The sequence below is a fragment of the Oxyura jamaicensis genome, chromosome 2 (assembly GCF_011077185.1).
Source record: "Oxyura jamaicensis isolate SHBP4307 breed ruddy duck chromosome 2, BPBGC_Ojam_1.0, whole genome shotgun sequence".
NCBI classification, from domain to species: Eukaryota; Metazoa; Chordata; class Aves; order Anseriformes; family Anatidae; genus Oxyura; species Oxyura jamaicensis.
Window position 1 is genome coordinate 27,125,023 of NC_048894.1, and position 27,091 is coordinate 27,152,113.

General features: G+C 36.7%; 1 protein-coding gene across 2 annotated transcripts in view; it reads left to right on the forward strand.

The window, feature by feature from the left end:
* GLCCI1 (glucocorticoid induced 1) overlaps window positions 1–26,855 on the forward strand; it is a 55,613-nt gene extending 28,758 nt beyond the window's left edge. The window contains exons 4-8 of one of the 2 annotated variants that reach the window (XM_035317112.1): window positions 6,528–6,644; window positions 9,896–10,048; window positions 16,638–16,848; window positions 22,697–22,817; window positions 23,878–26,855. In XM_035317112.1, the coding sequence (XP_035173003.1) occupies window positions 6,528–6,644; window positions 9,896–10,048; window positions 16,638–16,848; window positions 22,697–22,817; window positions 23,878–24,226 (951 nt within the window). In that variant the 3' untranslated portion in view covers window positions 24,227–26,855. The remainder of the gene's footprint in view (window positions 1–6,527; window positions 6,645–9,895; window positions 10,049–16,637; window positions 16,849–22,696; window positions 22,818–23,877) is intronic. The other variant, XM_035317113.1, reaches the window with a different exon arrangement.
* Window positions 26,856–27,091: the final 236 nt, after the last annotated feature.

The window sequence follows — 27,091 nt, forward strand, 5'->3', positions numbered from 1 at the left end:
TATTTCACATGGGCTTTCTAAATGCCTGTGTGACTTCATTTGCAGCTGTAAGCAAATACTCAAATCACAAATTAAGTGCCCAGGAATTAGTGCAGAATGAGTCTTGTATCTGAAAAGCTTTTGGCTTAAACATTAGCTACCAGCACAAAGGAATTGTACTAGAGGCAGGAATAACATCTGTATATCCAGGATAACGCTTGCTTTTACTGAGACCATCCTTCATCATCTGGTGGTTCCCTATCAAGCTTTGCAGCAAGCAGCTTTTCTTCACCACATGCCTGTGACTGTCAGTGATAGGGAAACCTTCAGTATGTGAGTCTCTGCCACTTGATAGCAGTGATCCATTGTGCTAGGTTGCCATCTTCTTTATGGGCTGAGCTCAAGAGAAAGATAAACATATGGCTGGTGGGTTTCATGGTTCCTTTCAGATAGAACACAGTAATAAAAAAGGTAAAAAATTGGGTTGCGTGGAAGGGAATTATTCAAACTTTGTAAGGGTTATCCACCCTAAGTCTTACCTCTTCCAGCTTGTAGTTCTTTCCTCTGTTTTCCTTTCTCTCTCTCCAGCTTTTCTACACTGTTTTGTTGCCTTTTCCAGTTCCCCAGGTTTATAATTCCAGTGTCATTCTGCGTATGTTATCCAACCAGCTCTAGTTTATCTTCCCTTACTTGAGGTCTTTCTCAGCTCTGTTTGGATTCTATTTTTATCCCTGAATTTTTCCTTTCCCTCACCTGTAAGGCCTGGTTCCAGCCTCTCTGTCCAGCCATTCCGTGTGTGTGATGTTTGCTCTCCTGGACATACAAATCCGTCCCCTTCGTCCACCAAACTACTTAATGCCTGTGTGGTGGATGGTAAGAGTTTGATCAATACCAGTAGTATTTGTGCATTCAGTTTCTTTGTGTCTCAGCAATCTGTGGTTTCTGGAAGGAAAAATTCTGAGACAGTTCTGTTCAAATCTAAAGCTCAGAAAAACCTGCTGATATTAGCAAATGTAGCTGCCAGTTCCAAACATCTTTCATAAACAAATGCAAACTGAAATTTTGCTAAAACTTAACCAGACATAAAGGCTTTTCCAGGGAAATAAGTGCATTCCCAACATAAAGGACTCCCAATCAATTTTTTTTTCTTCCAAGGCATTGAGCATCTGAGAAGTATACTAATGTGTCTTAGCATAGATAAAATGATTTTTCTCCCCTTCACTTTAATCTCAATCTTAAAACAACTTTAATACTTGTGCTGAAATTTCTGATAGGAAGGTGATGGGAGAGCTGAATAGAGCATTGGAAGAAGTCAAATAAAAAATTGACAAAGCTGTAGGTACCTGTAAGTAAGAGCTTAAATAATAGAAATAAAAGTATCACCTTTACTGGACAACTGCATTTGTTATGAGTAACATTAGGTAACAGTACTTCTGCTCAACCTTTAGGATTGTTTTCCCTAAGCATTTGACAGTAAGCAGATATCTATTTAGTTTCCTTGGTTTGTCTCAGGAGTTTGAATTTGTGTTTTCTTGTTCCAACATCTAATGGAATGATTTCTAGCATATGTTTTTTTTTGTTGTTTTGATACTGTAAACTAACCAAATGTTTGTAAGTGTGGTTTTAATTGATTGTGATAAAAGATTGGATATCCTTCAAATTTTTAAGAAAAGGCTTTTTTTTCTTTTGAGAACTATTTCAATCAAATGTATTTGTTTACCACAACAGGAAACTCTTCTGAAAACATTCAAATTTATAAACCCTAAGAATGTGTACGTTTCTTATCACTTCCTAACAAGAAGCCTCTTTTTTGATTCTGAGGGGGAATCTACTGCTTTTTTTAACCATGTCTGGAATATAACTTCTCATAAGCTAATGCCAGGTTTCTTTAAAATTATTTTAATAGATACACCTGTTGAGTGAGAGGTGAAGATTGTGTCAAATACAACAACTCTGATCAAAACATAGATGTTTGAACCACCGATAGTTTTTCCTCTTTGAACCTGAATTAGATAGCTTTAAAATTCTGTTGAATTTGAATAAGACCATTCTAGTTATAGCTTGCATTGGATTTTACTCTCAGCTGGAAAACAACAACAAACAAACAACAGGGTTTGAGGCAAATAGTTTTCAGTATATTAAGACTTTACTATTTCAGACATCTGATTTCCCCTTAACCTTAAATACCTCTGTTTTATTTGTTACACTGACATCAGCAAACTCCTGTTGGAAGGGTCCTCATGTTTTGTCTAACAGAATACTTGAAAAAGACTTTGGAATAAAAGAGAATCAGATCTGAAGCTTTGAACTTCTTATATGCTTTCATATATGTATTGAAAGATTGTATGCAAAGGCTTAAGTTGAATTTCTAATGCTTGTTTTGCTCTTTGACCTATTTGTTAACTTGTTTAACAAGCAATTCATGGATGAGTTAAAGCTTTCTATCATTAATGATGAGTCTGTGGCTTGTTCAGCAATGGGAAGCTACATTATTGTGTACTTGATTTGTAGAAGTACAATCTATTAGTTGATAAATATTAATGAACAGTTAGGAGTGGTGAGATGTGACATGTTCTTCCATATTAGTAGTCTGTGTTTGTGTCTCTTCAAATGAAAAATTATCAGGATACTCAGATTATTGCAGTGCTGTGAAGAGCAAACGGAATTTGCTTATTTATCAGGTTTGTGCCATTAGCTATATTAGATTACATGCATATTACAAGTGATATAGACAAGATCTGTATATATTGCAAATATACTTCTCATAAAAATACTCAGCAAGCAGAAAAGACAGACTTTTCCGAACTTTATTGAATAATCCTTGCTTCAGTTCAGCATGCGCGGTCATCTTATAATTGGCTACATGCACTGATCTTCTTTTTGATTCTTTTGTATAAATAACTTCAAAGTATGTCAAGAAAAAGTATTTACAATACATCAAGAATATCGAAGGCAATGTCCACGGGAGAGAAGAGGTTGAAACATTTCTTAATTCTTCTGAAAAGTGCACAGATACGTTTATGTTCTCCCTCCCCAGTAGAGTCACACTAGAGTACTTGCAAAATGTGAATTTAAAAATGCCTTTTGAAACTTAGCAGCTTACATGTTTGCATCTTGTAAATAGTGTAATTTTTAAGTAAACATTGAACATTGGAAGTAGGGTTCAAGTTGCTTTTATTCCCTAAGGAATAAAAAGAAGCTTGGGTCCTTAGAGCTCAGATTTTGAAAATAAATGTTCACAAAGTCCACACACCTGTCAGTAATCTTTCTTCTGTAATGGGAACAATGACTGATAAAAAGGCAGTTTATTTTTTCTCTGAGAGAGATCTTGTAAAGATCTTGTAACTATCATTACCGCAATTTGCAGGTATTACTTTCTATGTGTAGTCTTTTTGTTGGTGTTTTGTGCAATGATTTTTTTTCACATCAGTGAAGGGACCAGTTCGATTTCTCTTTGGAAAAAAAAAATCAGCTGCATCCTCTAAATCTTGTTTTAAGACCTATTATGCAAGAAAATACCTGTACTGCACAAAAATAATTTTCTGTGCCTTCCCTCTCTCAAGTTGGTAAAAAGGGAGAGCATTTGAGTTGGTACACTAGAATCATGTTCACATTTCTTGGATCTAAGTACACATGTGCAAAGCTAAGGCTTTAATGTCTTCAACAACTGGATGCTGTAAAGGATACATGTTAAATCTTTAAGTGATGATTTACATGTGTGCTTTTATTAAGGTTGTGTATGTGTTGGTCACCTTCATGCTCCTTACTTGGGAATGTAAGCAAAATGGTGTCCCAGACCCTTCCAGTTTTTTGTATCTGCCCTGTTAAGATTGTTTCATTGCTGTTCTTTTTTTCCCCCCAGCAGAGCACTTTGTCTTTCTGCCTAATCTTTTTCACTGCAGTCTCTCTATTGCTGTACAGCTTGAGGATGAGATTCTATCTCCCAGCCTATAAGCAAGGCACCCTGTCAGCTGCCCTGGATGAAGTTCAGTGTCAGGGTGTATTTACACCAGTGAGGTAGTTGCATCTTCAAGTGCAGGTTCTCTCCAGTTCCAGTCACCTGGGAGGTGCTGTTGACTCTCTGGAGGGAAGATGCCTCTTGCAGAGGCATCTACATAGATTGGAGCACTGGGCAATCAGCATGGCATGAAGTTCAGCAAAGGGGGATGCCGGGTGCTGCAGCTGGGACGGAGCAATGCCAGGCCCAGGCTGGGCAACGAGTGGCTGGGGAGCAGCTCAGCAGAAAGGGACCTGGGGGTGCTGGTGACTGCAGGCGCAGCGTGAGCCAGCAGTGTGCCCTGACAGCCAGGAGGGCAAACCCCATTTTGGGGTGCCCTGAGCACAGCACAGCCAGCTGGCCAGAGGAGGTGATCCTTCCTCCTGCTGCACTGAGCGTGGTGCAGCCCCACCTCGACTGCTGTGTGCGGGTCTGGGCTCCACCACAGAAAAGGATGTTCAGGGCCCTGACAGAGGGGGTGCATCACAGCATCAAGATTTTGGACAGTCTAGAGGTGTATTGTCCAAATATTATAGTCAGAGGCTGTGTTCTCTTAAAGATTTGCAAGCTGCTTGCAACAAAAATCTGAGTCAAAGCTCTGACGTGGATTTATATAGATCTTTTTTATGGCATGGTCCCGAGGAAAGCTCAAAAAGCTAGATTTCATTTAAATAAAAAATAGGGTAATTAACTTTTTAAATAGGAGGAAGCCCACAGGATCAGGGAAAGGCATCAGAAATGAAATATTTATATACACTACTCTCCTTGCCTAGTGTCTTTGCTTTTTGATTATTCTTGTAGCCATCCATTTCAGTCCACAGTTGACTTCTAGTCTGGGCCTCTTTTTTTCCTCTTATTTTTAAAGAAGATGAAGATAATTTCCCTATTCTTCCCCTTCTTCAGCATTCTAGATGTAAATCATCCTAGATTTATTTTCACATTCCCTTATCGAACTGGTTACTTTCCTGCTGCTTCATCTCTCTGAGCTGAGTTTCCTAGTTTCCTAACTTCCATTACTCTTACAGGCAGAATGGGGAAGTTCTGGACAAATATTTTTGTAGAGGTGAAGTATCTCTTCAAACTCCTTTGAAGTTTCTTCTATCGTGGTGCCCAAGTGGCACCTTTCATCAGGAGATTAGTCTTGTTCTCTAAATCTAGCTTGTCTGTGTTAGAAACTTGGCCATGCTAGGACTCTATCTTTTTTCGTGTATTTGAGGCAGACCCTTTTGGAAATCTAAACTGTTTGTCTGTCATTGAAGATTAAGAGTAGTCAACCATTTCTGAGTAGCAGTTCTCTGAATGCGGATAATGAGGTGTGGCAAGACTTGATATGAAGCATTAAAGATGGATCTGTCTTTTGTGAATGATATTAGAAACACCAAGGAAATTGCAAAGCCTGGAGCAAGGCTTCATTGAAACCTTCACCAAGCACTGTCATCATCCCTGACACTGTGAAGAGTGAAGTGCTGCTCTACCACAAAGCTGCTTTGAAAGGGCAGTAGTGATATATTTAACTACTTGGAGTTGACCACAGAGTGAATGTGCTTGTAGCCTGTCAATCAAAAAGAGGATACTTCCAGCTGATGAAGTTATTTGAAACATTATTTGTGTGAATTCACATCTCCTTATTTGCACTTCAGTTTTTTTTAATTTTTATCTATAGCTGAGTTAAAAATGAAATAGGGCCGTGCATACTTTGTCTTACATGCTAGTGTGCTGATAGTGAAATATAGTGAAACGTGAGCACAAAGGCGGGGGGGAAGGCAGCTTTAAAGAAGTATCTCTACCTGTTGTATAAATTTGCATGCAGTATGAACTTAGGCAATACTTATAGAGGGTTAATACTCTTTCATGTAGAAACTATTCAGGAGGATTAAATAAATGGAGGAATTCATGAATGAAATTTTTTAGCTTCTGTTAAGGAACATGTCAAATGAATAATGACTGTAGTTGCATTTGACCTTTAAGATATGTATCATTTGATTACCCATCTTTACAGCAGACAGTAGAAAAGATAATTCTGTCTGCCTGAAGGAATCCGTGGTAATGTAGCCTGCGGGGAAATACTGCTAAACGTATTAAATAAGTTCTCCAAGATGGAGCAATACATACTGATTGATTTTGTTTGTAGAGGCTCTTTTATTTTTTGGTTGAATTATTGGAAAACTTTTGTTTGGCTTAAGGTCAACCAAATTAAACTATAGGCTTTGCAGTCCCTCAGTTTAAGCCAATTACAGTCTAGAGATTGCTACAAATTGTCAGGAGGACTACTTTTGTTTGCATCAGTTACACAGTGCTTGTTTGTAAATGAGGAAGTTTAGTACTAAGCTAAGCCTGATGACATGTTCAGGTCGGTAAACAGGGCAGGTACTTTCTAGAAAGTGTCTAGAGGCAGAAGCTTTAATGGTTATGCTTAGAGGGAAAAAAATACAATGTGCTTGTATAATTCTTTAAAGAGGACTTAAGATATCTGTGATTCACTTCATAAAGGAAGAAATGAGCAGATACTAATTTGATAACTCATTATCACTTCACCTGAACTTCTTTCCAGCAGATTGCCAAACTGAGGCAGCAGCTTCAGCGCAGTAAGCAGAGTAGTCGTCACAGTAAAGAGAAAGAACGTCAGTCACCTCTCCATGGCAACCACATAGCAATCAGTCAGACTCAGGTAAGCAGATAGTTGCTTATATTAACGGCCTCCTATCTTATCTGTGTTGGATGAATAGTCAGTTTCTTCCCATCTTTCTCCTGTTTGGTTTCTTATGTGGTACATTGAAATGCTTAACACCCTGCTACCGTTGCATCTATGCTGAATTTTATCTGATAGCCATAATATAATAAAAGAATGAGGAGTTGCAGCAAGATAGCCACTAAAATATATTAAGATGCTGTAAAAATTCAGAGCATGGCCAGATAAGGCTGGCTGTCTTTCCACGAATATGTACTTGCTTCCAAGACTAATTTTTGTGGTATACTTTCAGAAGTCTGTGTTCCTCTGGAGGGTATTTGCTTATCGGTTTTACAACATAGTTTCATCTGAGCTTGGTTTATAAATAAATAAAATGCACCAAAATTAAGACTGGATTGGAAGCCCAACAATTGATAAGTCTTTGAGCAGCCAGCAGAACTTTGAATGGGACCCATTAGACAGTATTTGCATTGAGATCACAGAACCTGGTTTTCTGCTTCTCTGAAACTAATTGGTTAGTTACACAGAGGCTTGTAATTGACCCTACTATATATTAATCAGTAAAAGACAGTGTTGCATCATCAGATATTTGAGGGAAGACCTCATTTTCTTGTACCATTTCAGGATTTTTTGTGATACTTTGCTTATTGGTCACTTCCTGGCCAGAGAGGCCAGATCAGAGTATCCCTATGAAATCAAGTAAAACAATATTGTTGTCTCGTCTGCTTTCTAAAAAATGATAAATTAACCTCATATATAAACTTAGCTGAAATCAAGGTCGTGCTTGCCACAATTAACCACATCCCTGGAGTTAGAGGACTGATCATCATCTCTCATGCTACAGGATACAAACCTTTTTTTTGTGGTTTTGTCTAAGACAAAGGTTGTCTCTAACAACCTTTTGGTTGTTATGGTACTTTAGAATCATTGTCAATACAGGATTCTGTCTTCCATTATGAGAGCCTTCACATACTTTGTGGTAGCAGTGGCTTACTTGAGGTGGAACAACATTGGTAGGTTACAGCTTATGTTGAGAATTTCCATCATATTAAATGGAAAAATTGCCATCATTATTAGCCTGTTCCTGTTCCAGACACTGTGACTTGCAGGAAAAACTTAACTCAGACAGGATCAAAGACTGAGGGTTTAGGATGCAAACTCTTATGTTCAGATTGTGTTTATGACCATCCTCTTGTTCTATATCAATGGACAGGACTCTTTTCCAGCAGTAAGTCTATGATACCAACCACTTTTATTTTCCTTTCTTGTTTCCTCTGTTTCCTACCTCAGGTCTTATATACCTGAGCATACGTTATCAGGAAACACATCTTTGTGAATCAGGAATAGGACATCATAATCTCTTAACCTTTCTGATAGGTAAAGCTCAGGCTCCTAGCCTGAAATCTTCTGTTTTCTGTTATTACTTACCTATTTTTCAAAATTATTCGTGAATGTATGCAAACCTTAATATAGCTGATGATTTTCACACAAGCCGGGCCAACATTTGTTTTCAGGTCATTTTTGTGTATCATGAAGTTATTTAAAAAAAAAAAAATCGCCTGTCCTCTGAGCATCTCCTATTAGAAAGGTGCTGACACTATGAAGAATAGCTTTGGAAATTACATGGGCAAATTACGTGAGCACGAACCAGACTCTCAGCAGGGTGCAGTGGTGGATGCTCCACACAGTGTCTGTTCTCTAGATATCACAAACTGGCAGTGAAACTGAAACCAAATGGATTTTAAAGCTCAGGCAAGGTTCAGTGAATAACTTTGTGAACCTTAAGCCATTTGTAGAAAGCAGTTAATCTTTTCTCATTTGACAGTACAGATGTTTGAGTCCTGATTAAATTTCATCTACAGTGGAACCTTAACTTGGTCTCCATGTTACTAACAAGCCACTGTTTGTTCTCCTTAAATGTTTGCTCTGTCACTGTAATTTCTGACAGCCTTTTTAAATAAGTAGTGTTTTGGAGAGAAGCTGTGGTGGCTGATCTTTTGTACTGGCCAGTCCTTTCATGTTCATTCTGTTCAGATAAAATCTCATGTTTAAAACCTGATCTTGTGATGAAGACATATAAGGAATTGATGTTCTTTGTGAACCTTCTTTGCCTCTATAACAAAGGATTCACTGCATTTTGTGTAGGAAAGTATATTGCTTTCCACCCCAAAGTATGCTGTTGCAGGTACCAATGCCACTATTTGTACTAAAAACAGTCTTTGTCACAGGCTGAAATCCACTTAAGACATATACTTCGCAGTACCATTCTTTAGCACTTGGAACTTGCTCACACAACATTACTGATTTCTCAAGAAGGTGTCCTCTAACAAGACTTGTGAAGTTTTCAGTTCTGGTACCACTGTGGGAAGCTATTCTGCAGGAAGCGTTTTCTTACGTTCATTTTGCATGAACGCAACATGGGAAAAAAAAAAGGGAGGAAGGGGGTGTCCCTCCACCCTAAGCCAATTAATTCAGTAATCTCTTGGAGATGCCCACAGGTATGTTTTACATTTTGTCTTATCACGTTGCTGTGGATGAGAGGAAAATACATATTAGGAAGTGTACACTGTCTGTCAGTGTAGGTGCTAAGCTAAAGCTTTTGGAGTTGACTGTGCAAGACGTGCTTTCTTGAGAATGGCTTCTGTTGGTAACAGAACTCCATTCCAACATGTATTTTTTTCCTGAAAACCATACTTGCATTTTTTTAGGTGCTTGATTCTTAAACTCCAAATGTTTCCTTTTAAGATTTTTGACAAAATTCTGAAATGTTAGAAGCTGATGAAATTAGAGGTTGAGAATGAATATTTTTCATTCACTAAAGCCAACGAAAAGAGGATAGAAGTGCATTAACTGAATATTTCAGTTGAGTGGTTAAGGTTCAGGAATGTTGGGAGAAATGCCTTTTGGATCACAGTTAAAAGCATCCACATCAGCACCCTGTGTGCGCCCCATCCCCCTATTGTGTATTCTGTAGTCTATACATCTGAAAAGTACATATACTTGCCTACCTACTGATAAGTAAGGTAGTAGAAAGTTTTTATTATAGACCTATATTGAGTTATGTAGAGGTGTTTTCAGTGGCTTTTGATTTATTTAGTTAAATTTGACAAATAAAGACGATCTACATGGCAAGTAATACATGGTTACTTACTTTACCTTCTTTAGTGCTGATCTCAGAGTTGTTTTATTCTGTTTTCCAACTTCAAATCATGTGGCTTTCTACCTTCTAGGCTTCTATTTCCAGATCAGTCCCTATGCCACTGTCAAACATTTCAGTGCCAAAATCAACTGTTTCACGTGTGCCGTGTAATGTAGAAGGAATAAGCCCTGAACTGGAAAAAGTATTCATTAAGGAAAACAGTGGAAAAGAAGAGGTATCCAAGGTAAGCTTATATTAATGTGCTTATAGTTGTTTTTTCTTTGTAACCTATAAACACATTAGAAAACTTTCTTACGGCTGAAACTACTAATAATTTGCTTCACAGATGTTGTTTGAAAATTATTTAAATATTTTAGGTTTGTTTGCTTTTTTAACAGTTTTTTAAAGGGCTTCTGTCTAAACGTAGGTTATTTAGAATGCCCTTCCCGTGAAGAACTTGAAAGTTTTTTGTGAGAAATGTAAGAGCTCAAAAACTTAGATACTTTAGGCTACAGTAGTAGTAAGAAGGGACAGAGATTAATTTATTTGCTGTTTATTTTTTTTAGACAAGACTTAAGTTTCGCTCAGCTTTTTGGTTTAAATACTTTCCTTCCATAAACCAAATGTGAACTGTTTTTTACTTCCTTAAAAGACTGATCTGTTGTGGGAGATCTCTGTATGGGAAATGCATACAATCGAAGGAGCATTGGAATTCCCACAGAAGAGCATTGCAGTTCTTAGATGACACTTAAAGTATGAAATACTTAGTTTACAGCCACTCTTTCCTAAATAACCAATGAAATTTTTGTGCTGTGGGATCAACAACTGCTCTTCTGTTTTTTCTAATCTTCTCTAAATTGTAGGTTCTTTTCTTGTGAATGGTCCTCTAATAGCAATTCAGTGCACAAATCAAGCTATAAAACTTTAATCAGAGGGTTAAGATTCTAAAACCTGGTATTTGTATTTCTTTACTATGGCAGTAAACTTAAAAAGCTTTGGAATATTCTTGTCTTCTCCAGAGACATAGATGTTTTCTGTCATTAAGAATAAAATACTGTGGTAGCAAATGTTTTATGCTAGGTTGCCTTTCCCAAAGCTGTCTCATCCCTTTAGAAGGGTCTGTGTTGGAATAGGGAATAAAGGGGAAAAGAAAAACTGAAACCAAAACAAAAAGCCCAGATGAATAAACCTTGTTGCCATCTCCAAAGAGTATAAAAAGGTGTATTATAGTGCCACCACTGCTGTTGCTATGGCTAGGGTTATCTCTTATGGTTAGAGGATGTTTCATTTATTTATCAGACAAATCATCTTCGTAAATGTTGTCCTTGGGCTTTAACAGCTTATTACTTTGGATGCAGAACGCAGTCTCATAAGTTACTGAATGTACTGGCTCTGGTCCAGCCAAACAGTTAAGCACATACTTAAGTGCATTGTTGGATTGAGGCCAGAGGTGCTCAGCAGTTTACGCAACCAAGGCAATAGTGAACCCTTCGTCCAAACATCTAGTTGGGGAGAGTCTTCAGGCACTAAAAGTCATAAATTAGACATTGCCCTTGAAGTCAAGTCCATCTATGTGGGCAGAGGGCTGTTTCCTGTTATATAACTGTTAATTTCTGTCAGATCTCTTCTGGTGGGACCTAAAGAGGGACTACTAGCACTGTCTTTGAGCTTATTAGATTTCATTGCTTACTTATAGAAGATCATAATAAGAGTAATTTACTAAATCTTACTGCTGGTGAACTTTCTCCTAATGCAGCAATTTAGCTTCTTTTTAGCCTGGGGGAGTTGGGGCAGCTGGGTTAAAGGTTAGGAATTACTGAACAAAAGATAAACCATAGGAAACCAAACTTCATTAGTTTCACTGCTGGTGAAACAATTCGTTTTTCTTTCAATTTTCTGCCATTCTTTCTAGTTATAACATTCTATTTTTAAAAAGTGTAACAATCAAAAGCAATTGGTTGCTTTGAGTGATGTGTGAACAATAAACTTTTTAACAGGCTTGTTTGTAAGTTTGGTGGCATCTAGACGTTTTCTGGTTTCTTTTAACCTGTTTCAAGCTTACTTCCTGTTTCATCAATGCATGTTTAAAACTTAATATGTCAGGAAAGATTTTTTTTTTTGGGGGGGAAGGGTACAATTTACTGAAAACACTGAGAAGAATGATCACCTTTCTTTTTAGATGCAGTTCCTTAGCTAAAGTTTTATTCAGACTTAGATGGTATATGAATAGCTTCTGATTTCTTCTATTTCCTTTCAATAAACACACCTGGACTGAACTTAAAAACAAAATACATTTTAGTTCTATTAACTTGTAAAATTTTAGTCTAGATTTCTTGAACTTTTTTTGGTCACTTATCTATTCAGTATAAATGTGTCAATTTCAGAGCAAACTGTTTCTTAGTTCATCATCTCAAAAGGGGACTAGGTGATGCATAGGACAAAAATAAGCTTGTGGTTAAAGTAGACCTAGTTTTATGGACGTTACTTGAATTATTTTTTTAATTTAGCTTCTGGGTAAAATGGGAAACTAGTGAAACTTTCATGTGCACACTTTCCTGCTTAGTCTTTGGATACACAAATTGATTTCATTTATTTTTAGATTTTTTTTTTAATTTTGTAGGGTATGGTATTCCATACTTTTTCCTTTTTGCTGACTTCAATTTTGGTCATCCTACTTGATAAAGTATAAATTGATCTGGAATATATTTTGTCATATCTTTTGCTGACTTAGTTATATTAATTCTTTGGAAACTTCTTTGCCTTTTTTCGTACAATCTTGTAGTGATAAAAGTAATTTTACTTCTAGAAGGGTAATTGTAGAGAGAGTAGCCATGTTGTTTTTGTGCTTCACAAAGATAACAGTTGATACAGTAATGTCATTAGCTTTTTCTTTTAATAATCTAATTGACTATAAAGTTTAGTAATTCATGGTCAAAACATTCCAAGCATTTCTTCCTTTTCAGTTTGGCCATACATGTGTATATTTTTTCAGATCATCCCTCTTGCTTAGTTAGCTGCAGGCATTTTCATTTTTCTTTCATAAAAACAGAGTTAGAGCTGGCATTGTTTAGTCCTTTTTTTTAATGGCATCTTTCTCCTCAGGTTTACTAATAAATGTTATTTCATCTTCTAATGCATGTATTCGAAGGTCTGGGATATATTTTCCTTCCTGCTTTATAATTTGGTGATTAGCTTTCCAGGAAATTCTAGTTGTGTCCCACTACAAATTGTAAGAGGGAATCAGCTTTCTTGTGTAGTTGTGACTGGTTTTTATTCTTTGTCCTATTGTGATTCCACAATGCAAATGTTGGAGACTTTGGAACAGTAAGATGATGAATTTACTGTATTTAGAAGCTCCCTGTTACAGAATACATCGTAAAACGAGTGAAACATGCCCTGCAGTTGGAGACGTACATGTTCATAGGTCTCTTTTTAGGAAAAATAGGAAAAATATTACCTGACCTATCTTTCAGATATACAAAAGAAATTAGAAATGAAGCAGTTCTGACCAAATGTCATGCAATAAATGTTAAAATGATTCATGTGTTTCTTGTTTAATTTCTAATGCCTCTGGAAATAGGTAGTAAAATGCTTTTTATATACCTATCAGAAGACTCAGTCCTGTAATAAAATGATTGTTTTTCTAATTTGAGCAGAAGCAGAGGATCTTTACCTTAATCTTCATATCCTTCATCTGAAAGGTCTTTTCTCCCCTCACCATGTGTTCTTGCCAGGAGCAGTCTCTTCAAGATACATGATGTCTTCTTGCATTTGCACCTTGTCTAATGCACTGATGACTGCATTTATGCTAGAAGGCAGAACCACTTTCCCATATCTGCCTTTGTTGTTCCAGTTTAGAGAATAGTTTCTATATCAGAAGCATTGAATACTCTGCTCTGAAGAAGTTGCCTCCCAAATAGATGAAAGGCTTGTGAAGAACAGATTATTTTTAAGGCTCCCACTGGTATATTATATCATAGTAGCATTCCTGATGCTACAATGGAAGGTGGCTTTAATTTTTTCAAGCAGAAATGTTGATACTGGAAAAAAAAGTGAATTTTAAGTGTATTAAGAAATGCACGATGTTGTCAAATCGACAGTTTCCATACATTTATAGGGAGTTATTAGGGTAGTATATAATGATGTCCAAGAACATATTGTCCCATAGTGGTTGACTGGTGTCTTGTCGGAATGCATTTGGCATAAAGTTAGTACATGACTGGACTCTTTTGCAAAAAAACACGGTATACAGAATGCAGTAATTTCCAGTCATTTTCCATGCACTGAACATTATGAAAACTAATAGCAGCTGTACTAAATTAGCTACCCCATTTCTTGTGCTTTAATGTTGTGAGGGCTTCAGTTTTTAGAATAGTTTAGGCATGACTCATGGAAAGTAACTTCACTATTTTTTATGTTGATCAGGTTTGATTCTTAAGTTTTTAAAAAGTAGAATAGTACCTAGCTGGTATTTTCATGGAGGGTTTTGCTCTTGTCAAAACCTAGATTCGGTATGAAGGGGAAGAAATATACAGAAGCATAATAATTTGAAATACTTGCAGGTGCTTTCTACATGTTAGAAGTTATTCTACTTGGAAAGAGTGATAAGTATTTAGCTTTTTCCACTTGTGTGTATTCCTAGAGGCATACTTGAAAATATAGATGACTTTCTATACCTTAAGTTTTAATTCAGTGGAGGCTGAAGTAAGTGATTTGGGATATACTTCCTGACTACCTAAGACCGCACTGTTTCTACAGGTGTGGAATAACATCTGTGTTATACTGAAGTCCTGAATTATGTGCTTACTCTTTTTTTCCCTGCCTGGAATCCTTGCTTTACCTGTTATGTACAGCGTGTGCACTTAATGAGTAGCTATTCAGTGTTTTTGTTTTCTCCCCGTTAGATGTGTGTCCTAACGTTCACTATTAAACCTTGCTTTGAAATCAGAAATCCGTATTTCTTCTTGGGTTTTTGCTTCTATGTAATAGGAGCGTTTCTGAAATGTCGTTCTCTTTTTATCTCACCTCTGTGAGAAGAAAGGTGATATCTGCACTTTATGGATGGAGAAACACAAATCCATCAGGCTTCTATAATGTGATTCTTCAGGTAACTCAGGGTACTGCGTGTCATTTTAAGAGTTTAAAGTACAGCTCCCGTGGTTTCCTTGTGCATCTGTGGGTGAAGACTTTTGCAGACCCGGTCCTATACAGACTGGGCTTCCATAAAAGAGAAGGGTTGCTTCAGATGACTTCCCGGCATCTTGTAAAATTCTTGTGTGAGACAGAGATAGAATGCTGTTCTACATGGCAGTTATTTTTTGGTTATGTTAATTACGGGACTGTTTCCTTTCTGCAGCTTCAGTTTTGTTTTCTGCCTCTCTTCTGTCTGTGTAACAAATGATAAAACGCTTTAGGTCTATCTTGTGCATTGAATGAGTCATGGCCTGTTAGGGGTGATGGAAAGAGCAACATGTAGTCATGTTGTAACGCATATGCAATGTGAGCTGAACTGTTGGAACAGACTACGCAGCCTTGTCCAAACTTCTGAGCGCTTGATGTAGCAACTGTAATGTTCTCTTTATAATGTGTTACTTTGCTTTTAAATGAAATGTGAAATGCTGTTAACTGGAAGGCTCATAAGAAGGAAAGGCTCCTCTGACTTTACTGTGTCTGCCTCTTTGTGTAGTATTTGGTGGTTTTCTGGATAGACTATTGCTCAAGAGAGGAGGATGTGATACTTGGACAATGTACTCTTGTAAAATATTTGGGTTGACTTGTAAGCTCTAGAATGGGCTGTTCTGATTTTGGCATGAATGGAGAAGAGGAAAACAATAAAATAAAAATCTTCACTTGACGTGAAAAGGAAAAAGGAGTCTTGTAGCTAGAACATTTACTCTGTTCTCTATGGCTTGAATACAATCCTCACTGAAGTGAGGATAAAACTATTTTAAATCTTGAAGGCGTTTTTACCCCTTCACTTTTAAGCAGAACTTGATTTTTTTTTTAAAGTAGTGCTGTCCTCATGATAAAATTAACTTTCCCAAAGGGAGCAAGAAGTACGGTGTACCAACCTACTACAATGAACATGTCTGTGCAGTATGTTGCAGACTAGGATGCAAGATCACTCTTGCCAGTGCCAGCTAGACCACTGTGTGCAGGCACTGCTCGCTAGCTTTGGTTCAAAATAAAGCTGGTGAACCTGATATAAGCTTGTACTTCTGCTTAGCTCTCAATTTATCAGAGGTTGCCTACAAAAGTAAAGAATGAAAAGTACAGGTATGCTAGAGAATTACTGCCTGCTAGCAAAACTGGGATAGTTTAATTTGTAACAGTAACTCAGTTTATGGCAATAATATGCCATTGTGTTTTCTGCTTTCTGTTTTATCCAAATGTGGTATCAGGGTACTTGTTTTTGCTTTATACTAAGTGACCTGTATTGAAAATTGTACTACTAAGTACAATTAAGTACATGGTCTATTTGTCAAGTGTGTGTGAGGGACGTTGCTTTCTAAAGTATCAGAAAAATGCTAGAAAGATAACACTAGCATGCGTAGATAAATGTTGAAGTGCATTCTATTAACTTTGCATAAGAGGATATAGTTGGCTGGGAACATCTGCATATTATCTCAGCACTGAGCATAACTTATGTAAGTTGTGTCCATTTTACATTGCATTATTTTCTTGCATAAAAGTTGTTCTTTCAAACCTGACTTGTTTGCTGTTCTTAAGGCCTTGCCTCATCGCTTCAGCTATGAGTGCTGCAGGCTGCAGGCTGACATTGCTTGGGAGTTGGATCTTTCCTCTGTAACCTGAATTGCTTGTTTTTCTTGCAGCCTTTGGATATCCCTGATGGTCGAAGGGCCCCGTTACCTGCTCACTATCGTAGTAGTAGTACACGAAGCATTGACACTCAGACCCCATCTGTACAGGAGCGCAGCAGCAGCTGCAGCAGTCATTCACCATGTGTCTCTCCCTTTTGCCCTCCTGAATCTCAGGATGGGAGTCCTTGCTCAACAGAAGACTTACTCTATGACCGTGATAAAGGTGAGAGTAGAATGGCCTGCCTTTACCTATGGGAGGCATGTGATGTCCTGTTTTTACAACTACCTTCATTTTACTCATTACATCAGTTTTTGTTTTGTTTGATTGTTGTGGAGGGACTGAAGATTTATCTTAAAATTGGTTTTGTTTGTTTACATATCTTTTTCCCTCTTGTTTGTGAAACTTCACAAACATCTTCCATAAATATGTCAGAGGAGCACAGCAAACAGCCTTAACTATTTATGAAGATTATAATGTGAAGAATTCAGACTGTAATAAGTTTCTGTTTAAAAAAGGTTTCAAGAAGGTTTGTGTATGTAGGATTGTGATGTATGTTCATCATGGGTGAGTTACTTGCTGATCAAAACAGTGATGAATTTTTGGACTGCTTTAAAAGTACTCTGCCTCTGAACTCATCCCACTTGAAGCTATTTGGTGAAGAAATCAAATACGAATTTGAATAATCTGAAGAGTAATTATCCGTCATAACAACCCAAAATTTCTGAATAATTTGTGTTTATATGTCAATATTCTGCATTTTTTTCTAAGTCTGTAAAAAGTAGTTTAGTATTGTAGAGGGAATAAATTGGAGTTCCAGTAATTAAGGGTTAATTTACAGACAGGACACCATATGAAAATGGAAGCACTAGTGTAAAAACGACTGATTTTGGACAATTCTGTTTAATGAAATGAGTGGGCTTCTGGTTGGCTAGACTTGAATCAACTTGTATCAACTACAAATGTGGCCCTCTGTTCGGAGAGATGCATTTGGAAGAAATGTGGAAGCTAAGAGTATATTTCACATGAGATGAAAACTAAGATTTTGATTTGGCAACAATTTACTAATGAGCTAAAGGCAGCAGTGTTTTGATGTTATGAGTAAGATTGAAGCTTTGTTTGTAAATACTCTGTTTTAATCATTCTTGAAGTAACTTTAATTCTATGTAATCTAAAAGCAATAACATTGGGGCAGGAAAAATTACAGTTTTTCTTTGTTTCAGAAAAGTATTGATTTCCTCTCTTAGATTTAAAAGTAGTAGAAAACAAATCCACCAGCCCAAATCCTGCACTGGGGGTGTGCGTAAATTAACCACATGAAAGTAAAAGTCTTAGCACAGCATAATAGGTGGCCATGTTCCAAACATAACATGGATATCATCTCCCCCCTCCACATACTACTTTCACTACTTTCCTTTCCTAGAGTGTTTGTGTGAGTAATTTGTTGTCAAGACAATCATGATATAGATAGCCACTAAAGTACTGGCAGACAAGGCAATGTCTTGACAGGTAATTTGTTCATGTATGTTCTGAAAACATGTATGCTAAAAAGCAAGGAAATGGAAAGAATTATTCCTTTTGCAGTTAGTACTTAATTTCATTATCACAGTAATTGGAAACTCTGTTTTTTATTGGTAGTAGCACGTAAAGACAGTTTAAAATATGGCATTTAGCTTTCTTAACGATTTTCAAGGGTTTTATCTTCCATCTAGGATGTTTTGAACAGCTCATTGGAGTAAAATTAATTGTTGAACTTCACAAGGAAAAGATATTTATTTGTGGGTTTCAATCTTAAGACTGGCTTTAATGTTAGGTTTGTATTAAAAGTCTGTTTTAGTAGTGGTATATAGGTGATTGTGATAAGCGAGCAGCTTTGTAGACTTTAACTTAATTGCATTTTTAAATTAAAGATTTATGATACCACATTCATGAAAAATAAAATCTTGAATTGCTCATTGCAACTTTGTTCTTTATGGGCAAGATAGAAACTAGAAAAACATGTAGCAGTTTACCAAGAAAAAGTAACTTTTTTAGAGGTTGTAAAAGTGCATTGGTAGCCAGATAGGTGCCATTTATGCTCAGATCATTGAGATCACACAGGCTGGTTGTTCTGAATAAGAATGTTATCAAAATAGAATAAAATATAAATGACAGATATAACTTACAAAATTACAAATGAGGGATATAGGTAGAAATTATAAAGAAATAGCAAAATTTGAGAGAGAGTTTCTTAACATCTGTTAATGATGTGAACTACTTTTTTAAAAAAGCTCTTTTTTGCACGTTCATTTTAAAGTGATGCTGGAATACAACTTCTGTAAGTTTTCTACAAGACAGGTTAAGTTTTGAAAAATGTATTTCTACATATAACCAAGTGTAGACATTTTAAACCCACAATTTTCTGTTATTTTTCTCAAGTTGGAGTTTTATGTTCCCTTCTACTGGAATAACTTAGATTTACCATTAAAATTACCAGTTTTATAAATGTTCCTGCTTGTTTCTGAATAGGAAATGAAGGTTAGTAGTTTGACTGAGACACATAAGCAGTGCAAGGAGCCAGCACTCGTACAGACACAGCACTGCTTTACATTTCTAAAGCATCTTTTATTTCTTGTGCAAAGCTGTGCTTTGGCCTGAGGCCCTCACAGCTGCTCTTTGGACTGTATCAGCTGTTTGGTTTACTTTTCTGCAAGGAGCTGCTAAATCTATTGGATTTTTCAAAAGAAAATGAATGCTAAATTTCAGAAAAGGATCACAACCCTGGTCCAAATAAGAGTAGTGGTACTAAACAGTATAAATTGCAGCAGAGAAGGAAGGGTGGGAGGGTCTTTTCATAGCACCTGGCTTTTATGATTTTGTTTTCAAATATCAGCCTAGTGCAAGGTAAGTGTAATGCCTTGCTGCATTAAAGCTACCAGTTTCAGTAGATCTGTTCTATGATACTCTGGTCCATGAGACTAAAATTTTAGAGTGCCATGTAGGATACTTAGTAACTGGCAGAGGTGAAGTTCAAAGCCATCCTAACATACGAGATGAAATGATTTTTTTTGCATAAAAATAGCGTAACCTGTTTTTCAGGGATTTTGATTCAGGTGCTTCTGCGTAGGATTTGTATTCCCGCTGTTGATAGCGGGCTGTAACAAGCAATTTGTTCATGAAGATGCTATCTCTTGGACTGGAGATACTTTTTTAACTTCTGGGCATCTGATTCATAGTTCTTAAAATGAAAATTGTATGAGAAGTCTTTGGGCAGTCCTAAAAAAACAAAGGCATTTTTGAGCTGGAAAATCCTTTTGAACCTCTCAGACCAAATCCCAAGGTTCACTGACAGTTTCTTGTTTCATTTAAGTTGACACTCAAAATAAATTGTTCTATGGGTTCTCTTAATCTTTCTTTTTTGTTATTATAATATATGCAAGCTAAAGTTGTGGTGTTAAATATTTTGGTTAAAATGATATTGTTTAGTGTTTAATTACGATCTTAAATGTTTTCTAGATAATACTGTCTGTTTTAAATATTTCTATTCAGAAACTTTGTATAATAAGGCTCCATATTGTCTTCAGTGTGGTTATGGTAACAAAGCTCGCTTTAAAGGTTACATCTGTTAATCTTCAATCATTGTCATCGTAATGAAATTTGATTAGTTTGAAATATGCCAGCAGAGCACACCCTACTGGTGGGAGCTTGGAAGATGCAGATGGCAGAGCATGCATTACAGCCTCTGAGAAAGTAAAATATGAAACTGTATGTAAATAGAATTGTTTGAGAATTGCATTTGCAGTGTTGTTAAGGATTAATGATGTTACAGTTCAGCACTTAAGACCTTACAGGATACACACCTACGGACCGGCTTAAGCCACAGACTTCCTCTTATCACTTGAGCTAATGATCTGTTCTTCTCAGGACCCTTCCGTTCTAACTCTGCTGCTGTACGTGTGGAACTAACACTACGCTTATATGTTTCAGCCTCCTAGTAACAGCATGCATTTTTCAAATGTTAATGTGATGTGTTTGGTTGAAATTAAAAGCTAAGAGTTTAGTAAGCTTTAGAAGCTCAGGGAGGCAAAGGGAGGAACAGATGAGTTAAATTATATTGTATATTTTTTTCCATCTTTAACAGCTGTCCTGTATAGAAAGTTTCAGCCAAACAGGGCTAAACAAACTAAAAACTTTATTGAAAACTGTACTGGCTAGACAACACTCTAAATCTTCCAAGAACTGACTTAACTTTGAATGCAGTTTGATTCTTTCCTTGGATGTACTTCCACAGTTTTCCAGTATTCACTGGAATGAACAGTAGCTCATTTTACATTTCAGAGTTCTTAAATAGAAACTTGGATCTTCAATTTTAAATATTAGAAGAAGGAAACAAACTGTCTGGGTTCTGTTAATGATTTCTGTGTTTGCAATGAGCTGTGTGGGCCAACAGTGGATAGATTCCAAAAGACCATCGTGTGCTCAGCTTGTCAAATATCTGTATTGTCTCTAGACTTTTTCTGCCTTCATACAGTTAGCACCTAAAATTCTGTAAATAACAAGTCTGTGTTCACTATACAGCAGGAAAGAGCAGAATAATCAATATGCTGCTGAGGTCCACTTCAACCATTTTCTGATATCTTTCATAGTAAAAAAAAAAAAAAAAAGGATGTGTGACATTTGAGTTGATTTGTCTTGTAAAATAGCACTGGTATTTCAAAACCTCTAATGATAAACCTCTAACGATCAGGCTTTGTATTTGAGTCATGCTTACACAAGTGTTTATGTAGTTATGTAGTTAACCTTATATGCTTGAAGTGAATCTAGATTATAATGCATGAAGCTTTTATTGGTTTTTCCACTGTTGCCAGAAAGGCACACACGAACAGCAGCAGAATAAACAAAGGTATCTGAGATAAAAAATGCTAGGGTACCCCAGTCTGGTAGAAAGACTTGAAAGGAGCTAAAGCAGGAGCTGTTAACTCTCTTCAAGTTATATTTACTTTTAAGTTGGTGGATCCTTTTCAGTCTTGCCTTTTCACCTCATTTTAATTGTAAACCCAAGCACAGAATATGGAGCTACTAATACTAACCTGAGATAGCTGTTGCTCTTTGAAGAAGTAGAAGCCACTGCAGAAAGCTAAATTTCTGTGAATAATTATTTTTGTACATACTTTGTCTTAATGTATTGAATGTTCTTTTTGTCAAGATGAAGGGGGAAGGGTGGTTCACCTGCTGTTTAAGGTGAACCCTTTTGTGGTCTTAGTTTGTCAAACTTTTGTTGTTCTGACATTACCAGAGTTGAGTCTTATCTCAGATTTGCCAAGAAATACAATGAAGTCTGCCTGCTGTCGAGTCGGTCTAGTGTCCTAGATGTTCATGTCTTCAGTTCTAAGCATGTCTAGTAATCATCTGTAAAACATACCCAGGCAGCTAGAGTCATGAAGAATACCTACATCATAGAGTTAGTAATGATGACAGAATTGAATTATGAAAGCTTTTACTCTGGATACTAAACCAACTAAATTGTGAACCCAATAAGGTAGAACATTGCAATGATGAGATGTCAGTGCCTGTTATTACAAATGTGTTTTGTTTCTTTGCAAGTTCTGAGCTGTTCATGAGACTAATGAGGTCAATGTTCCCGTGAAGAATTATGTTTTAACATAAGATATGCTGTATACACACACTTTCAATAACTGTGTTTATACAGTGAGAAGGCATATTATCATTACCACTCATAATTCTGCATGTATTATGCATATTACCTTGTTCATTTATGGTTTTTGAATTACATAATAAAGAATTTGTTTCCAGGATCACAGCTCTGCTTTGTTCCAGTTGCAGAGTTCTGGATGGAAATACCTTCCTGTTCTGTGTTGTTTGTTATATGATAGATTATTGCTGCACTGAAGCTTTTATTCAGAAGAAATGTGCTATACAAGGGTGTTAGAAATAGTCTGCAATAAAGGAAGCATTGTGGTAGAAGCAAACCAGCATAGTGGCTAAATTGTGAAAAAAGGCATCTTGTTTGGAAATCGAAATTAATTAAAAAGCACTCTCAATCTCTAGTAATATAACTGCTTTAAATTTTCAGACAGTGGGAGTAGCTCACCGTTGCCCAAGTATGCCTCATCTCCCAAACCAAACAACAGCTACATGTTCAAACGAGAGCCCCCAGAGGGATGTGAGCGAGTGAAGGTCTTTGAGGAAATGTCGTAAGTAATGCCTTTTATATCAGCTGGTATCTGCAAAGCAGTAAACCTGTTTACTGAGCCTATTCAACTGCAGATGAATAAACTATTCCAGCTGATGGGTTTTTCAGGAGCAAACTATTCTTAGAGTTTGTACAGAAGAGAAGTTGAAGTGTTCATGTTGGTTTGAAGAAGAAATGGAGTCTTTCATGCTTGAACTCTTTTTGTGCATTTATAAAAGGCAACAAAAATCCAAGCAGAAAAGATAAGGTACATTTAATTTCTTAAGCGTTTATAAACCTCTTTCCATATATTTTTATGAACTTTATAAATATTTGTGGCTTAAAACAAAAGCTCTCCTTACTTTTATCAATTCAAACATAGGTTACATTTTGATACATATAAAGCATATAAAATTGAATGAAACCTATGTGAAGTGTTGGTAGGCGGTATATTTAATGACATAAACTTTGCTCAACAGCAAAACTATTGAGCAAGAAGTCAGAAATTAAACTCTTGGATATCATATTTTTTTCCCTAGACTCAGCAGTTTTTGAGCATGTGCTGTTGAGGTTGCATGCATAGCTCTGTGGATGAAAGCATTAAGGAAGGGATGGTTCTTGCTCTAATAGCATTCATTGCCTGCTGGTTGGTGAAGGAGCAATGTTGGATTGTGGAGGAAGCCTCCAAAGAAACCGTGGAATATGGGAAAGGAGAGGTTTATTTCATGGAGCTTCTCAAAGGGATTTAACATGACTGTGTGTTGTTGCTGCAGTGTTATTACTAAAGAAGGATTTGTGTCATTCTAAATTACCATGGCATTTTTTCATGTGCATATGTAGTGCAGATTTTTTTCTTGCTGGAGGTTGCATGTTTATCCAGTAACAGTCAAGTCATTTTTGTGACGGCACTATTTTTCATGCTGTGGATCAGTTAGCTGACTACCAATATGGAAGATGTTTGCCCCTCTGTCCAATTAATCCCATTCCTTGTCATTCACATTTTAGCAACTTGTAGAACCACAAAGTTTGTGACACAAAACGACCTTTGTTGGCCAGGTATATAATCTTTTTTCTTGTTGTAGGTCTCGTCAGCCTGTCTCAACCCCTCTCTTTTCATGTCCTGACAAAAACAAGGTTAACTTCATCCCAACCGGATCAGCTTTCTGTCCTGTAAAACTTCTGGGCCCCCTACTTCCAGCTTCAGACCTGACGCTGAAGAACTCTCCCAACTCCGGTCAAAGCACAGCTTTGAGTACCCTGACTGTTGAGCAGCTTTCGTCTCGGGTCTCTTTCTCATCTCTGTCAGATGACACCAGCACAATGGACTCTACAGAGGTCTCGGTACAGCAACCATCCCAGCAGCAGCAGCCGCTTTTGCAAGAAATTCAGACTGAAGATCATTCCTCTCCTCAGAGCTACGCGTTAATCTAGACCAAGGTGGAGCAGGCCTCTGCCCCAAAGCAAGGATTGAGGAGATAACAGTTCAGATACATCTGCATGAGGTGGCAACCTTTCAGAACAAAATGGAATACTTAGCAGCATTTGAAAAAATATCTCAACGCTGTTCTTGGCAGGGACAGAATTCATATTCAGCATTTTTTTTGTGAGAAAGCAGTAATGCCTGCAAAATCCATATACCATTAAGCGTTTTAAGTGGAGACTATGCATTTCATAGTATGTTTGACCAGATTAGTACTGTGTCCTGTGTTCTGTTTCAAATTCTACAGTATAAATAAGCTCTATATATAAAAAAAAAAAGTTGCCTGTCTGAATAGAAAATGTCTTGCTGTGTTGTGTCCTATGGAAAATACTGTACTTCAGGATTATGTTTACAATTGATCCAGGTGTTTGTTTCTAACTTCTGTAATACACACAATGCAAAAAAAAAAAATGGCCACAACAGTTGCACAGTGCCCACCCTATGGCCTAGCTTCAGGTACTTCTCTCGAAGTGTAAACTCAGGTAACTTGGAATGTATATCATATTGGGATATAAAATATTTTACAGCTACAAAGCTAAAGAGGGAACATCACTCTTTTGCCTTTCCTTATTTTATGCATTAATGTTTCCTCATTACATTCCACTTTCTTGGAATAAGTGCATTCAGCTCCAGGTGAATGATGACCCTGGACATGGGTGAACATGAGGAGAACCAGCAAATCTGTGATGTATATCACTTTGTCATGTGCTTACAAGTAAAAACAACTGTTGCATTTACTGTCATTTCAATATATGTAAAATGTGGCATTTAAAGGTTTCAGGTGTTGCTCAGTTAATGACTGTTAAACTGTTGCAAATAAAGTGTTCAGTACTAGGCTGTACATGAGAAACATTCCACATTGTGTGTGAGAGGATTTTGAAAGACAAGAATGTTTTTGTTCAAGGACAGAAATTCTTTCAGGTTTCACAGGGGGTGATGGGGATTTCCTCTCATGTTTTTGTTGGCAGTTAAGGATGTGAAATGCTACTGTTACCGTCTAAAAGTCAAATTAATGTTTAGTTTCTCTTTTGGAAATGTTCATTCATTTGCTGGTTGGAACTAGGTTTTCAGAATTTTGTCAAGCAGTGTTAGATGAGCAGCATTTTATTTATATAGTGAGTAATTGTGTTTGGATTGAAGTCCAAAAGTAGCAAGTGGGTGTTTTAAGAGGGGTGGGGAAAACAATAGTTTTAAGTTTGTGTTACGTAATCAAAGCTTCTCCCATAACTTTTGCTTACTTAAGTTGTGTGTGTAAAAGTGTGTTTTCCCCCCTCCTTAAGTATGAATAAAAAAAAACCTGGTGAAATAATCCTGGTTTTGCAGGCTGGACGCTTTCTCAAAATAGTACATGGCAAGAACGGTTTAGTGGTGCTCTTCTATTGTACCAGAACAAGAGCACTGCTTTCAGAGATAATTTCCTGTGATACAAAGAGGACCCCAAAGGCAAAATAAACTTGATGTTCTTGCTCCATTGCTTTCAGCTCAGTGGAACTACATTTATGCTGTCTGCTCCTAAGAGAATAAGGCTCACCTTTTCCAGGAATTGAGGAGATTAGTAGCCTGCAGCTACCGAGCATTTAAACTCGCTCCATTATTCTTTTTTTTTTTCTCTTTTGAAGATGAGATTGGAGGGGGTGAGAGTGAACCACCAATAACTGCTCACTAAATACATGCTTTCTTCGGAGATACTACATGGTTTCCTTTTTATTACGGAGGTTTTGTTAATGCTGTCTTACAAGGTGGAATTTGCAGCCTATAAAAGTCACTTTTTTTGGCTCCCCTTGCAGAAAACATAAGGAGAGAGAGGTCTGTCTCTAACCATTTTCATGTGGAAAAACCTGTTTGAAACACAACAGCCATCTTTAAACCCTACTAATCTCAGGCCTAGGTGAAAACACTATATATTTTATAGATTGAAGGTAAAGGGGAGAAAATACTCATGATGTAAGTATCGATTCCTTTTAATATCTTTCCTTCTAGATTAACATTGCAGTATGATGACCTTTTTATGCTCTGGTTTTATCCAGATAAGAAATCGTAGTCTCAGTTGTTGGTGTTAGGTTACCAGGGGATACGATGAGTTGTTTTTAGATCAGTGATGAACTCTGTACAATAATTGCAATGCCATTACATGTTCTTTTTATTTTTTTTCCATGAGAAACTAAATATTAATTAAATTGCACATTTGTTCTTAGCAGATTTCAAGGTTTTGAACCAATGTGTTAAAGCTAATGCTTTGCCATGTAAATTTCCCAGCAGTTGTTTATCTCGATTGTATTCTACATCCAGCTGTAGAAATTTGTCAAATATTGTTTAAAGTTTTGTACATAGTTGTACTGTTATTTCTAGCCACTGTGCTGAACAGTATTCAAGTTATCACACAATATTGCTTTACACAAGGAAGTGTGTGGCTTTTGTTTTGTATTTTTTTTGGTATAGAAGTTCCTGTGTCTTATTTAAATAAAAACTATAGTTAAAAAAAAAAAAATGCGTGTGGGGGGAGACACAAAAGCATTATTTGTTTTGGAAACTGTGCATGAAAACCCATAGAATGAGATTAAAGTTTAATATTGTTCCAAATTTGCATCTAGAATAGCGTCAACCATGTATCTTTATGACCAGTGTGCTACATCTTACCTACTAATTTTTTCAAAAACATTACATTCTAAGGAGGAAAGAATATCTAAAAAAAAGCTAAATAGTTAAATATGTTAAAATAGCATATTTGATAAGGAGCTTTTTCTTTCTTCAGAACACAGAAAAAAACTCAGGCATTATTGGAAACTGGATCCAGTGCTGTGTTTGTGGTATGGCTA